This window comes from Cuculus canorus, chromosome 17 (assembly GCF_017976375.1).
Source record: "Cuculus canorus isolate bCucCan1 chromosome 17, bCucCan1.pri, whole genome shotgun sequence".
Classification (NCBI taxonomy): Eukaryota; Metazoa; Chordata; class Aves; order Cuculiformes; family Cuculidae; genus Cuculus; species Cuculus canorus.
This window is the reverse complement of record NC_071417.1, coordinates 6,380,307-6,393,352: the sequence shown is the minus strand read 5'-3', so window position 1 is coordinate 6,393,352 and position 13,046 is coordinate 6,380,307. Positions and strand designations below refer to the sequence as shown.

Sequence of the window (13,046 nt, the reverse complement as noted above, 5' to 3'; positions counted from 1 at the left end):
ATCAAGTCAGGTACTGCAAGAGAAGTGCCGCCAGGGTACCTGTGTGTACGAATAAGCTCTGGTATTAGCAGGTCTAAGACTATAGGCTCTAATGGGTTTGATTTTTACTAAGGGCCAGGAGCTTTCAGTAATCCTGTCATCCCTATCCCTTGTCACAGGCTGTCTCCTCACTTGCACCCTGATATCAATATCTTACCATTTAGCATCTCTGGGGCCATCCAGTATGGATTGCCAACCACCGTATAGCGCTTCTTCCTGTCACTCTTGCGTAGGGTTCGTTTCTTGGCAGACGGTTTCTCCAAAGTGGGCTTTTTTCTTTCCTCCACAATCAGCCGAGACAGACCAAAGTCAGCCACCACCACCGTTTTATCCTACAGAAGGGGTTTTGTAGAAAATATATTGGAACAAACTGGACACGCTGTAATCCTACAAGCCTGCTTGCACAACCCTGCCTATGACAATCAGTAGAAAGGAATGTGCTAAAGTATCAATATTTAGACACAAAGGCCTATAGTCAGTTCTTAGATACAAAGCCTTAGTATAAGGCTTCAAGGTTGTGATGTTTTCTGAGAGCTTTGCTATCTCATGAGAATGAGGAGGCTGGATTGATAAAGTCAGAACCAGGCATGGGAACTGGGTGCGTAGTTTAACAGTGTGACTTTACAATTAGAATATGTTGTAAATATTCTGATTCCATGGAAACATGCACTCTGATTATCTGTATAAATAGACCCTCAGATGTTACAATAAACGAGCATTGATTCATACCTCTAGGAGGACTCCTCCTTTGACTCCAGGGCTCCCCTCCCCCAACAGGGTTTAGCACAAGCCACTGATTCCTTTTCAGCTGCTTTCAGGAACAAAGAGTCTGAGATTCCTGTTCACATCAACTACACCGTAAGGGCAACTCTCAAGATTTATGGCAGCCAGATGAGTGTAGCAAGCTGTCTAGACAGGTGTAAGACACCCAATTCACAATCCCAACTCATCATTTCCTCTCTTTGTAGTCATTCCTGTGTGGTCGCTATCACTGATCCCATCAATCTGGCTACACTTGCTAGCGCAAACCTGGACCTTTCCTTTCAGACCTTCATATTCTACCTGGCCAGGAATTAACTTAGACTTTCATCGTGGGTTATTTGAAGCCTACAGGCTAATCTCATATTCCAGCCAAGTGAGCAAGGGCAAGGCTCAAGGGAATGAAGCTATATAAAAAACTTGTGACCTAGCATTTCACAAAGAGGGCACACACATGCGCACACACCTGCACACTTGTCTGAATCCCTACTGCCCACAAAGTCATCAAATGGTTAAAAGAATCGAAGAAGCTGTAGAGAACATTTCACAGCTGAGATAAGGAATAGGGCTGCACTAACTCTTGTGACACGACTGTTAACAGGAGATGCTACCACAGGAGAAGGGTTAAGAGAACAGAATGAACAAACAGTGAAAGCTAGATCAGTCTGGAAAATACTATGAGAAGATGAAGCTTCCTTGTTCAGGGCACTAGAAACCTCTCTGCAATCAATTCCACCCTGACAAAAAGGGGACATCATGAGGAGAAAACCAAGGGAGGAAGATGACGAGGCAGGGAGCAGCATGTAGTGGGGTACAGAGGTGTGGCTTACCAGCTTGATTAGGCAGTTGTGTGAATTCAGGTCTCTGTGAATGATGCACATGGAGTGCAAGTAAGCCTGAAACAGAGGGAGAAAACTTGGCGAGTATATCCTTTCACATTTACAGACCTCAACAACCAGCTGCAATTAGTCAGGTAATACCTACAGCCCCTCCACACCGCCCTGCTGAAGCAACTAACCCTGACCCTGGAGGTTTGCTCTGTAATGAAGGGACAGTGTGACTCACCATTCCAGAGGCAATTCCTTTGGCAAAGCTGACCTTCTGCTGCCAGGGAAACGGGTCCTGAAAGACAAGTCCCCAGAGGTCAAGGACTCTCTTCCCAGCCAGCTGGTAACAACAATCCTCTGCAAACAGGAACTCAGAGAAAGATGATACAGCCCCAGGAAGAAGGCCCATCCTGCCTCAGGCCACCTGCAGCCAAGAAGCAGCTTTCCACACAGCTACAAAAATGTCTAACAACAAGCACTATAAGGCTGGTACAACCAACTGTCAATCTCATTCCACAATGAGTACAGAGGACTACCAGGCTTCTATACTGACCGCATTGCGGAGGAAGTCTTTCAAGGTGCCCCCCTCAATGTACTCGGTGAGGAGATTCAGCTTCTTGTCCTTGTACAGTACACCGATGAACTTCAGCACATTGGGGTGATCCAGGCTGCGCATCACCTTCACCTGGGAAGCAGAGACATCACACAATAAAGAAGAGAATGGAACAAGTCCTGATATATTTGCTCTGTGGTGACTAGCACTCCAATGCTGCAGGAGCCCTCCAGGGATCAGAGAGTACACACAATCCCCAAACTCAAGGCAGTCAATTAACTGTTGCTTCTTCATTTTCATGCTCTGCAATTAACCTGATCTTAGTCTTTAAAGAGAGCACCCTTGAGTTTGGCTAACTTTTAAGAGATGGGAGCTCTTCAGGGCAGCTATCTGGTCTGTAGTGCATGTGTCAGGGCCAGAATAGCACTGTTAGGTGTTCAGAGAGCAGCCTTTAAGCTACATCTGACTTTGAAAAACATATTAGACAGCCACCAAGAAAATAGTTAAGCTTGAATACAGCAGGAGTCTTAGATATCTTACAGATATTGCCCCTCATCATTTATATTTATGCACAAGGCTCAAGGAATAAATCCTTTATGAATTGCACAGCTCAATTTGCCTCAGACTCAGACTGCTTTTTGTCACTGAAAAATTAATGAACTGGGAGCTGAAGCCATATCTATTGCTCAGTGTGAGTCACACTTCACTGCAGCAAACATTCAGCTCATGTCAGGTTTTCTCTGTGTGATGTCTCCCTCCTCAGCACCTTGATTCCTGCCAAGTTGCTGGCATGATCAGTCTTGCTGAAGATAGAGGAGAGTTCCACCATGCTGCTGGCTTAGAATCTTTTTGAAATCTTGCTCCTACCTCTGTTAAGAAAGTCTTCTGTGTTTCCTCATCACAGCGAATCAGCTCCTTCATCACCATCACCTTTCCTGTTGCTTTGTGAGTCACCTGACAGAAAGAGAAACCACAACTACAGGCAAGGTTCAAGAATACCTAGCTCCAATGCTCTTGTAAAAGAGAGAGTAACAGTGCCCTCCAACCAAAGAGGAGCATATGAGAAAAAATCCTATCTGGGATCCCCAGGGATCTGCAGAAAATTTCTCCTTCCCCAATTCAGCAAAAATTCTGTACAAGAAATAGAAACTATCTAAAGCTGATAGAGGAACAAACCAAGACATCAACACTATCCCAAGAAACAAAACTGAAGTCTCCATTTTAGGTAGCAATGCGCTGAGCATGTATACAGGCTGTCAATGCCCTCTGAAGGCATCAGTTCCATATTTGTGCATGCCTCAAACTCCCTTATCGAAAGCACTTGCCCTGCGTGATGCCTGCATTTTGGACGCAGACACTAAGACTATATTCTGTATCAGCAAAGGAATCAATGTTCATTTGCACCAGAAACTGAACCAAGCACCCCAAAATTACATTACCATGTGCTTTCGTGTTATGGGGACTCTGAAGCCTGATGGTTTCTGATGAGCTTTATCAAACTTACTTGTGTGTAAGTGTAAGGCAGGAAGAAGTTGTTTTACCACGCTCATGGGAGCAGTGTATTGCTGCCTACAAGGAATGTCTAAGGATGGCAGCAGACACAAAAATCCAGCATAAGTATAGGTAATGAATTTCCTGGCTTTCAGCATGGAAAGCATTTCCAGTTCCTTAAGAGCTGCTTGCCTATATCCAACTAACTCCTGGCATTTTGCTGTGTTCTAGAAGTGTCTTTTAACCAGCTCTGCCTTGCTTGCATGGGGTGCATGAGTGAGTAAAAAGGGGCCAGTTTCCAATGAGCAGGTTTTCCTGGCAATCCTCTCCCCTTCAGTTGCTTATGTTGGACAGCTCAGTCTCCCCAAGATCTCCACATATCTAAACAACCACCTTCTCTCTAGGAACAGACAGGAACTATTCTGACCTGATACAGTATTTGTTGCATCAAAAACATTCTATCTCAAGCTCAAGAAAGTTGTCACTTTTTGCCTCATACCCTTTAAAATAAAAAGCCTTTCAGAAAAACTCCAGAACTGCAACCCAGAAGAAAAGACTCAGTTACAGTATTTAGGAAGCTTATAAGCTTTTGCAAACAGTGTGGCACACTAGTTCTGTTTGGAACCGTGGGACATAGCAAGGTGGAATATGAATGCATGGAATAACATAACAGAAGCAATATTCTTCTGCGCCTGTCTGAAATTAAGCACCCATATACAAGTAGCGAGCCAGGGAACACTACACATTTCAGCCAGGGACATGAAAGCCAGGGACATCTAAGACCCAAAGATAAAGGGAATTGAAGAGACATAGACAAGACAAGGCTAAGTTGAATTCTTAAGCTGACATATCAGCAAAACTGAAACAAGTGTCATCATGGAACTCCAGGAGGGCAATTTTAAAGCCCAGAGCATGCACTGGGATAGGGTGACCATCAGGTAATTTCAGCAGAAGAGAATCACCTTTGTGCTATTAACTGTGGGAACGCAGATGACAAAAGCATGCGACAGAGAAAGGTTCTGCTTACCTGGACCTGTTATTTCTCTACGAGCAGAGGAGAAGAGAAATATGCTCATTAGTATAGATCAGAAGCCTTGGGTCTGTAGTATTGGCTCACCACCTCCCATGGAAGCATGAGATGAATATGGTGGCCGGACAGCTAAGTTTATACAGGCGTAAGGAGAGAAGTCCCATAACATGGTGAACAGCACTCTGAGTACTGAGGAGCTTGCAGCACCTTCATAAGGCAGAGGAAGCTCCCCCTGATGCTGTCAGGGATGCCAGAAGCTGCTGAAGCACCCTCAGTCAAGACTGGAGAGCTTAAATACAAGACAGCAGAACTGCTATTAATGGAGATTTTAATTGAGAGAGTCATGCAAGGCCTGACCACCACCTCCACGTTGACAAGCCATTTTGGCTTTGCTGAGGATTCTGAGATGGTCACTACATCACTGGCAAACCCTCAAGCCTGCCACGCTATGGGTGGGTGGAAAGCACCTCTTCATAAGAAAGCTGCTTGTAAGAGAAAGTGTAGCTTATTTCCCATTCTTCCCATCTCACCCAGGTGGTTGCTGTGACACAGGCACTCTGGAGCTCTAAATCTAACTTGGGAGATGCATATGTGTGGCCAAGGTTGGCGTTCAAAGGGGACAAAGTCAAAACCACCTGCAGACAGAGACACTTACACGGAATGAAACAGAGAAATGGATCTCACTGGGCAAACCAGGCGAGTTCCAAGCTAGAGATAGTGAGTTCCACTATCAGCAGGGCACAGGCCACCCAGGCAGTGGTGAAGGATCCCCAGAGAGGCAGACATTGTTGAAACAACAGCAAATGATGAATATTTGAGAACCTCCCTCACCTTGATTGCTTGTCCAAAAAAACCTTTTCCTAGTACTTCGCCATGAATCAGGTCACAGGGCCGGAAGATTTGCTGGGAGCAGCTAGAAGAGGAACGCAGGGATTCAGAGCGACTGATGTCCCGGCTCAGTAGGAGCGGTTCCTTTGGAGAACTGGGGCCAGGAGACTTAGAAATGCTGTTACTTCGCCTAGAAAGCAAAGGAGACTGGAAAATGAGGGAAGGTGCTAGGAAACTTTTGGTCTAACATATCCCATCATAAGCGCCTAAGGAATTAATTTCTAGATGTGCTTCAGATCAAGAGTTAGATGTTCTTCCAGCACCCTGGAAGCTCTTTACAAGCCTAGAGCAGCTTCCATGTCAGAGCTGCCTAACACCACCACATATCCTCCACTGTCAGTCAGAGGTGGAGTGCTGTGAACAGGAGGAGGAAGCTGTAAAGGCGCAGCTCTCGCTATCTCTAATCAGAGATTAAAATATCGACAAATGACTAAATGAGCAACTGAGAACCCCAGTCTACAAACAAGTTTTTTTTCCCAAACTCCAGGTCTCAGCCATACCCCCTTTAGGGACACACTCCTCCCCAGCCATTTAAGGCTGGTAAAAATCTGACCTTTACATTTCCTAACTGTAACACTCAGCAGCTTTTCTACGTTAAAAGTAGAACTCCTTACTTTTATTAAGGAAAGTCTGCCATCCTGAAAGGGAATGGAGAGATTCTATATCAATAGCAGAATCTAAAGCTCTCCACTGCTTTGCCAATGGTTTATATGAAGGTTTATGTCAGAGACGCGTCATGTCTGTAAAGTCATTACCAACTGCAGGGCCTAGGCACGGAGCAGCCTAGCCAGGCAACACTGGGCAAAGGCAAGCTGGGTCAGAGGCAGGGCTTCCAAATCTTTACCTGAGGGAGCGCCGTCGGAGTGTTCCTTCCAGATTCTCCTTGATGTCCAGTGGAGAAAGGGAGCGTGGGGAAATGGGCGGCTTTATGTGGGTGGGAAGACGGGAGTCCAAACGAAGCCTGTCTAAGCGCTGTGAGACAGGGTCATGCTCTATCAGTAGCTGAAGTGTCTGGCTTGTCTTGCGAATCAAGTCCTCCACCTGAAATTGAACCAAAGGACAGGACGATAGCAGACAGGAGGAACACATATGACAGTAGATAGAGGAGAGAGCAGAATGCCTCTCAGGAATCAGAGTAGAGAGTTCAGTGAAATCACTTCATAGTTGTGGTTTCGTTGCATGTACCCCAGCTGTCTACCAGACAAATCAAGCTAGCTCCTCCTGCTATCCAAATCCTCTTCTGTTCCGGTCAGTTACAAGTGACTGCTTTTTTTTTAACCTGACAAGTGTTCAAAAGCTACACAGGCTTCCATCCTGCAAAACACAGCTTTGCAAAGGCTAAGGATTTATCTGAGAGATGTCTATTGCACTCCCAATGTTCTCTCTGGCACCAAGAGTAAATAAAACCCCCTTGTAGTGAAGGTAATGGTGGTCTCACTACATTCTTGCAGCATCACCCAATATCTGTACAAAGCATTTATTTGTAAGTAGATATCAAATACTTTTTTTGCAATGGGAAACTCATCCCTAGGATCAGCTGAGCTTTTGCCCTTTAGCAGTAGCTTCTAAAAGGATCAGAACAGTGGATTTCACTAACATATAAAGAATCTTCACAGCCTCTTTGACCTCTGAGGTGTTACAGCCCTATGCTCTTATTATCTTCCTACACGTTTGAATACTACAAAATCAAAACTGCATCCTAATTGCATTTTCCTCTGCATCAGGAAGAGGTAGCAAAGCTTGTCTTCATGTTTATTCCTGCTGTCAACACAATTACCATAGGTGTACACACACTGTACGTGGAGTGGGAGGACAGTGGAGAGAAACAGAAAAGCTGTAGGAAAACAGATGAGCAGGAGGCTTCAGAACAGAACTCTACCCACCTCCTCCACCTGTAATGTACGAATGGGAGCTCCATTAATCTCCAGGATACGATCTGCAGGGTGGATGGCGTTTCGGACATCTGGGCTGATGTGCATCCTGTTAACTCTAAACATGGGAATTACAGTGTGTGTGTGAAGTCAGGTTAGTCAAAATTATCAAAAATATTTGATCTCTGATGCTTCCCTATGCTAATATACCAACTGTCAGACCAAGTGCTTGGTCTGTGCTGGTGCTGGCTTGGGGAAAGCTCTTCATTTGCCCAATGGCAAAAATTGTTAGTCCTTTACAATTCTCCAAATGTTTTGTGTTCAGTGGAGGAGACTGCACTGAGGAATAAAGTTATCAGATAGGTTGTCATAAGAGCGAAATAGGAACCAAATACAAATGGCTATTAGCCAGCGTATGTCCCTGTTGTGCCGAGACAGATCCCGTCAGCAGTTAAAGCAGCTGGCAGGACTGCAGCGCAGGAGAATTTTTACAGCTCCCTCTGCACAGAGATGTGCATGGCATTCAGCCTGGTCATACTCACTCTTTCACCTGGACACCAGTGGCATAGCTGGAGCAGCCACCTTCAACAGATACGGAGAAGCCCCTCTTGCCATCAGTAGCTGCTGGCATGGAGATGAGGGTCAGTGTATAAGGCAGCTGCTCACGCAGAGACTCAGTGGAATGTTTCTCTATCATCGGTGTCAGCACAATCTGGTTATGGCATTTTCCACTAAAAGAAGTGAAGAAAGTTATTATGGCAGCATCCTGTCCCTCCCTGCCAAAACTTGTGCTTCTTTTATTGACTATAAGTTATATTTTTTGGTGCTTACACCATTCTTTTGTCTCTCCCTCAAAAGGCAGCTTGCTGGCACTCGTTAGCGTAGCGTTCAGCTGAACCACGCTTAGCCAGCTAAATAGGGCTTACACTCCCTGCAGGGAGCAACTCTGTGGCAAAGCACACAGCTCTGTCTTACCAGTAGAGAGTGGAATGTTGCACCAGTGCATAAGTGTCCCCATCTTCAATGATCACTTTGCAGCTCATACAAGCGAAGCACTCAGGGTGATACTTGTATTCGCCAGCCACCTACAGACAGAAAAGGGAGTAGCTCAGTAGGGCTAAAATCCACCCGCAGACGCAACTACTGCTTTCTTCTCTAATGAACATGTGCATTCAGATCTCAAAGTCAAGCAGTATTTTTTACCAGAGAGCTATTATCAGCTCACTCTACCTTTCTCGAACGCCATCCCTGGCTCTTGTTTGCAAAACTCTCTGAAACAAACACATCAACATGCAAAGCAAAGCTTGTGTCCCAAAAACCCCTGCTATATTTGGCAAATGCTCAACTATCAAAAAGAGCTGATAGCCTGCTGCAGACTAGTAAACGAGATATTAAACCTTCTTGTTTAGCTGCTCTTGGCAAGATAACTAATGTTACGCCTGAATTAATAATGCTGAAAGGGCTTTTTTTTTTTTTTTGGCAGACAGGCAATGCACAAATTCCGATACTTTACCAGACAGCTGACAGGAAAAAAAAAGCAAGCTGAGACTGAGACAACAAAATACCTTTAAAGAATATTTTTATTCATTGATCTGTTTTTCTATTTTCCCTATGAGAACTTCCCTTATTGACAGTATTTTGCTAAGACTTCTGCACCTTTCTCAGTACTTTTCTTTGAGGTAGCAATTATATTACTGAGTACCACGTTGCTTTTATTCAGACCCTAGAAAAATAATAGTCATGATTCATTCTTGACAGTTTTAAAGGTTAAATAATTTCAAGGGATAACCTGCTGCTTATCCCAGCCTGTAGGCTTTGATTCTGCAGTGCAGTGGAAAATTGCCCCAAGGAGACATAGAAGCACTAGTCTACAAAAACTGAACAGATCTCCCCTTAATTGCCATTCTACTTTTCATGCCTGCGTATTTCAGCACCTTACTTTCTTTTGTTCATATGCTTCAGATCCACATAACATCCTCCCTTGAGAGCTACTCTTGTTCAAAATTAATCTTCACCTAGAAGATGCACATACGTGCCACATTTCTAATCTCAGATTAGGGATCAGAGTAGCAAGCAGACTATCACCTTCAGTTTATTCACTTATCTGAATAGCTAGGGCAATTCCCAAACACTTTGAAGAGTTGGAGGCAGGTATGTCCTGCTTCCAGGCAGGAGTCCTTAGAGGCCTTACCATCACGGGTCCAGTCATCAGCAGAGAGCAGCCATGGCAAGATTCCCCAAACTTCCCCCAGTAGTCTTTGTGACAGTACAGCTTCCCGTCTTTCTCATAGTACCAGTTAGTGAGAGGATCCTGACATTCAGAGCACCTTGAAGGAAATAAAGGAACAAAGTTCTAGTTGGCAACAGGCCACAAATCAATGACAAAGGTCCTAACCAGACATTCAGCAGCAGCATCTTACTGCCAGCTTTTCCAGTTACGGATGTACTAAACCTCTTCATTTCCCAATGCTTTTTCAACTGAACAATAGCACTGAATCCAAGGTTTGTAAGGACAGGTGGTATCAACCAATACAAAGGAAGAGACAAGCGTCCTAAATTTAAAATAAATCCCATCCATTCATTAAAACACATCAGTAGGTTTATAAATTCTGCCTTATAAATTTTGCTCCTCTGCTTTCTCCCTCTTCCTGGTGCAAGCTTCAAGTTGCAGAGCTGGGCAGCACAAAGATCTACTATGTTTCTCCTCAGTCCTTCTGTAGCACCACAACACACCACCTGGTCCCAGGGCACCTGCTTGCTGAGCCAGTTCAGGAAGCGGGATAGAGAGGCAGGATCCACTTCCCCGTGCAGTACAAAACCAGTTTTATATCAGCTTTGCGGAAAGCCTTTCGATTCTTTTGTAAGTAGACCTCTCCCAAAAGGGCAACTGCAGCACTGTCCGTTTGAGGGAGAGTTTTGAAAGCAGTTTACCCTTTGAGCTCCACATACTTATTGTATCTACCAATTAACTGTGAAGAAAGTCCTCCTCCTCTCCCCACCAACCACTCTCCCTTTCCTCCTGCTGATGACAGTGTGTGAGAAAAGAAAACAACACAACCAACTAACAAAACACCAAACAAAACCATTTCTCTAATTTCACAAAGGGAGTCTCAAAATCCTTCACATATGAGTGTCAGCTCATGTTTGAACAAGTAATCATTATTAACCCTCTATCTACATCCCCTCTGAAACAAACAAACAACTCCCCCTAAAAAAAAAATCCAAGGAAAACAAGGAAAAATTTGCAGGAATTCTGTTGTAGATATCATATTAGCAAATTACAAGCAGAACCCAGATCTTCAGGCTTCCTGTACACAAAATAATCCTGCCTCAGCAGGACCCATTGGGCAAGGGAATTAAACTTTTGCAGCACAGAGGTGTGACTTTTGGAGAGATAAGGCACAGGCAGCAGTTGCATCACTAAAGAATATTCCATTAGCCCTAAGCAGCACACTCTCAGACTTCAAAAGGAAAATTAGCTGGTATTGACTATTTCTGAGTGCGGGATCGACAATGGGTTCATCACCAATAACTGGTTCAAAGAAACACTCAAGGATCAATGTCATCATTGGTACAATGCTTTCCCAAAGAGGGAAGTAAGAGTTTCTTCTGCCTCTTACTCCATCAGTTATCTCAGTTACTACATCGGAAGGGAACCCATTACAGCAAGAAGTGGGTTTAGGTGGGCATGTGCCCTCCTGGGCAGCAGGTCTCTCTGCAGCACCACATGCACTGTCAGCTAGTGGAGCTGCACTTCTTACATGCTCCCAGGTCTAAGAGAAGAGCTACTGCTGAAAGTTTATTTGTGCCAAAGACATTCCTTGTAAACTCCACCAGCTTGTAATTAGCGTGATGATATGCGAAGCCGGTTGTGCTCCAACATGGAGAGTTATTTGCTCCATTTCAAGAGATTGCAAAGCAACATGGTGAAACTGCTTGTAAACAGCCCATGGTTTTAGGGGAAAACACATCTCATTAGGTATTTAGTATCCTACCCTGCCCTCAGGAAAGCTACTCCTTCTAATGTATTTGGCTTTTACAGTGTTTGCTCTCCCAGCTGAGAAACTCCAAATCCTGCTTCCTGGCTCAGTGATGGGAAAGAACTTCATCACCTGCAACAGGCCCTGGCAACTTTGTCTGAGGTAGGGGAAGTATGGTAACACTGCTGTACACAGTACCTGCACCATCACATCCCCAGCCTTGGGGCACTGGCATGGCTACACCCTGCTGATGGTATGCAAGAGAGCCAGAAGGCATTGCAATGCATTTTGCCTTCAACTGCTAGCCTTTGGCTTTCATTTGCAGTAAATACCCACGCTGAACGATTGAGCGTATGAGTGGGAGGGAGAAAAGAGCAAGTAGAGACCAAAGATTTCTATCACCTTGTGGCAGGAACATCTGGCTCAGCATGGGTGAATCGGCTCTGTCAGACCTATCCGACTTCTGTGTGCACGCCTGTACCAGTACGTGCTCCAACAGCGATTACATCTTCAAACCGGGAGCTGTGACCAGACCTGCACTTGGGATGCAGACTGTTCCACCAGGACTTCAAGACCAGGCTTTCTGTCCAAGTTCTCTCCAAGTAGGTGGGCTATTTATTTATTTGGTTTTAAGCAGAACACCTTCCCTTCCTCACCCCTCTTCAATTTAACCTTCAATTTCCTTAAGAAAATCTAAAATTTCTGCAAAAGCAACAGAACTGCAATTCTGTTTAGACAGGTGCCAGAGGATCCTGTATGCTTGTTTTCCCTTTACCTTCCCCCTACTTCTTCATGTTTTGATTCCAGTCTTACAGCACTTTGATTAGTTCACTTCCATCGGGAAATAAGGACTAGTATCTCATTTGCAACACACCCATAGCAAAGTGAAGGTGAAGGGGTGGAGCCAGCAAGCAGTCAGGTCTTTGCTATGCAATTAAACAAATCTAGGTAGGACAAGTTTGCAGCTTAAGGCTCAGAACCCCACCCAGGGCAATGAGGCAACAGGAATAAAGCAGCCAGCCCCAGAGAGGCTAGGTGTTGGGAATGGGTCTAACTGGCTGCTTCATTAAAGGCTGGCAGCAAGAAAATGCAGCTGTGTCCCATGCTGCCAAGCAGCCCTGTCTGTTTTTTACAGTGTGTTCTGCAATGTAGAAAAGGCTTTAGGTTGACCAAGTGTGGAGAGCTGGCTGACAGCACACAGGTATAGCTTCCAGACCTGTTTCAGTGCCTTTGCCCAAATGATAACAGCATCACATGATTGTTCCACATGACACTCATTGAAGAGATATGTCAGCGTCTTATCACAGAAGACACAGGAGTTTCCACTCCTTCCTTTCCCGCCTAACTAGCACATGGCATTGCAGCAGTGCCATGGCCAGAGCTCACAGCAGCCAAGACAGGAATAAAACTGCTTCTGCAGATGCTAAGCAAGCCCATTTTTGCCAGTCACCACAACAGAAAGAAAGGAAGATTTCTTGCTCCCCTGTCTTTCATAGATTAAAACCAACTAATCTTCTCCTAGATTATTTGCTATTCTTATTACAGAATTAAAAAGCATAGTCACGAAATTTCTTGGAGGACTGGTAGCGGCCCTTCTGACATGTTTCC

The 13,046-nt window shown here is 44.8% G+C and overlaps 1 protein-coding gene across 2 annotated transcripts in view; it reads right to left on the bottom strand.

Moving 5' to 3' along the window:
* Positions 1-13,046, bottom strand: part of LIMK2 (LIM domain kinase 2) — a 31,784-nt gene that overhangs the window by 6,922 nt on the left and 11,816 nt on the right. For both annotated transcript variants that reach the window (XM_054082287.1, XM_009571307.2), the window contains 11 exons: positions 9,650-9,785; positions 8,434-8,543; positions 8,001-8,189; positions 7,471-7,576; positions 6,432-6,628; positions 5,531-5,717; positions 3,046-3,132; positions 2,179-2,310; positions 1,864-1,920; positions 1,629-1,694; positions 197-371 (listed from right to left, as the gene is read on the bottom strand). In XM_054082287.1, the coding sequence (XP_053938262.1) occupies positions 197-371; positions 1,629-1,694; positions 1,864-1,920; positions 2,179-2,310; positions 3,046-3,132; positions 5,531-5,717; positions 6,432-6,628; positions 7,471-7,576; positions 8,001-8,189; positions 8,434-8,543; positions 9,650-9,785 (1,442 nt within the window). The remainder of the gene's footprint in view (positions 1-196; positions 372-1,628; positions 1,695-1,863; positions 1,921-2,178; positions 2,311-3,045; positions 3,133-5,530; positions 5,718-6,431; positions 6,629-7,470; positions 7,577-8,000; positions 8,190-8,433; positions 8,544-9,649; positions 9,786-13,046) is intronic.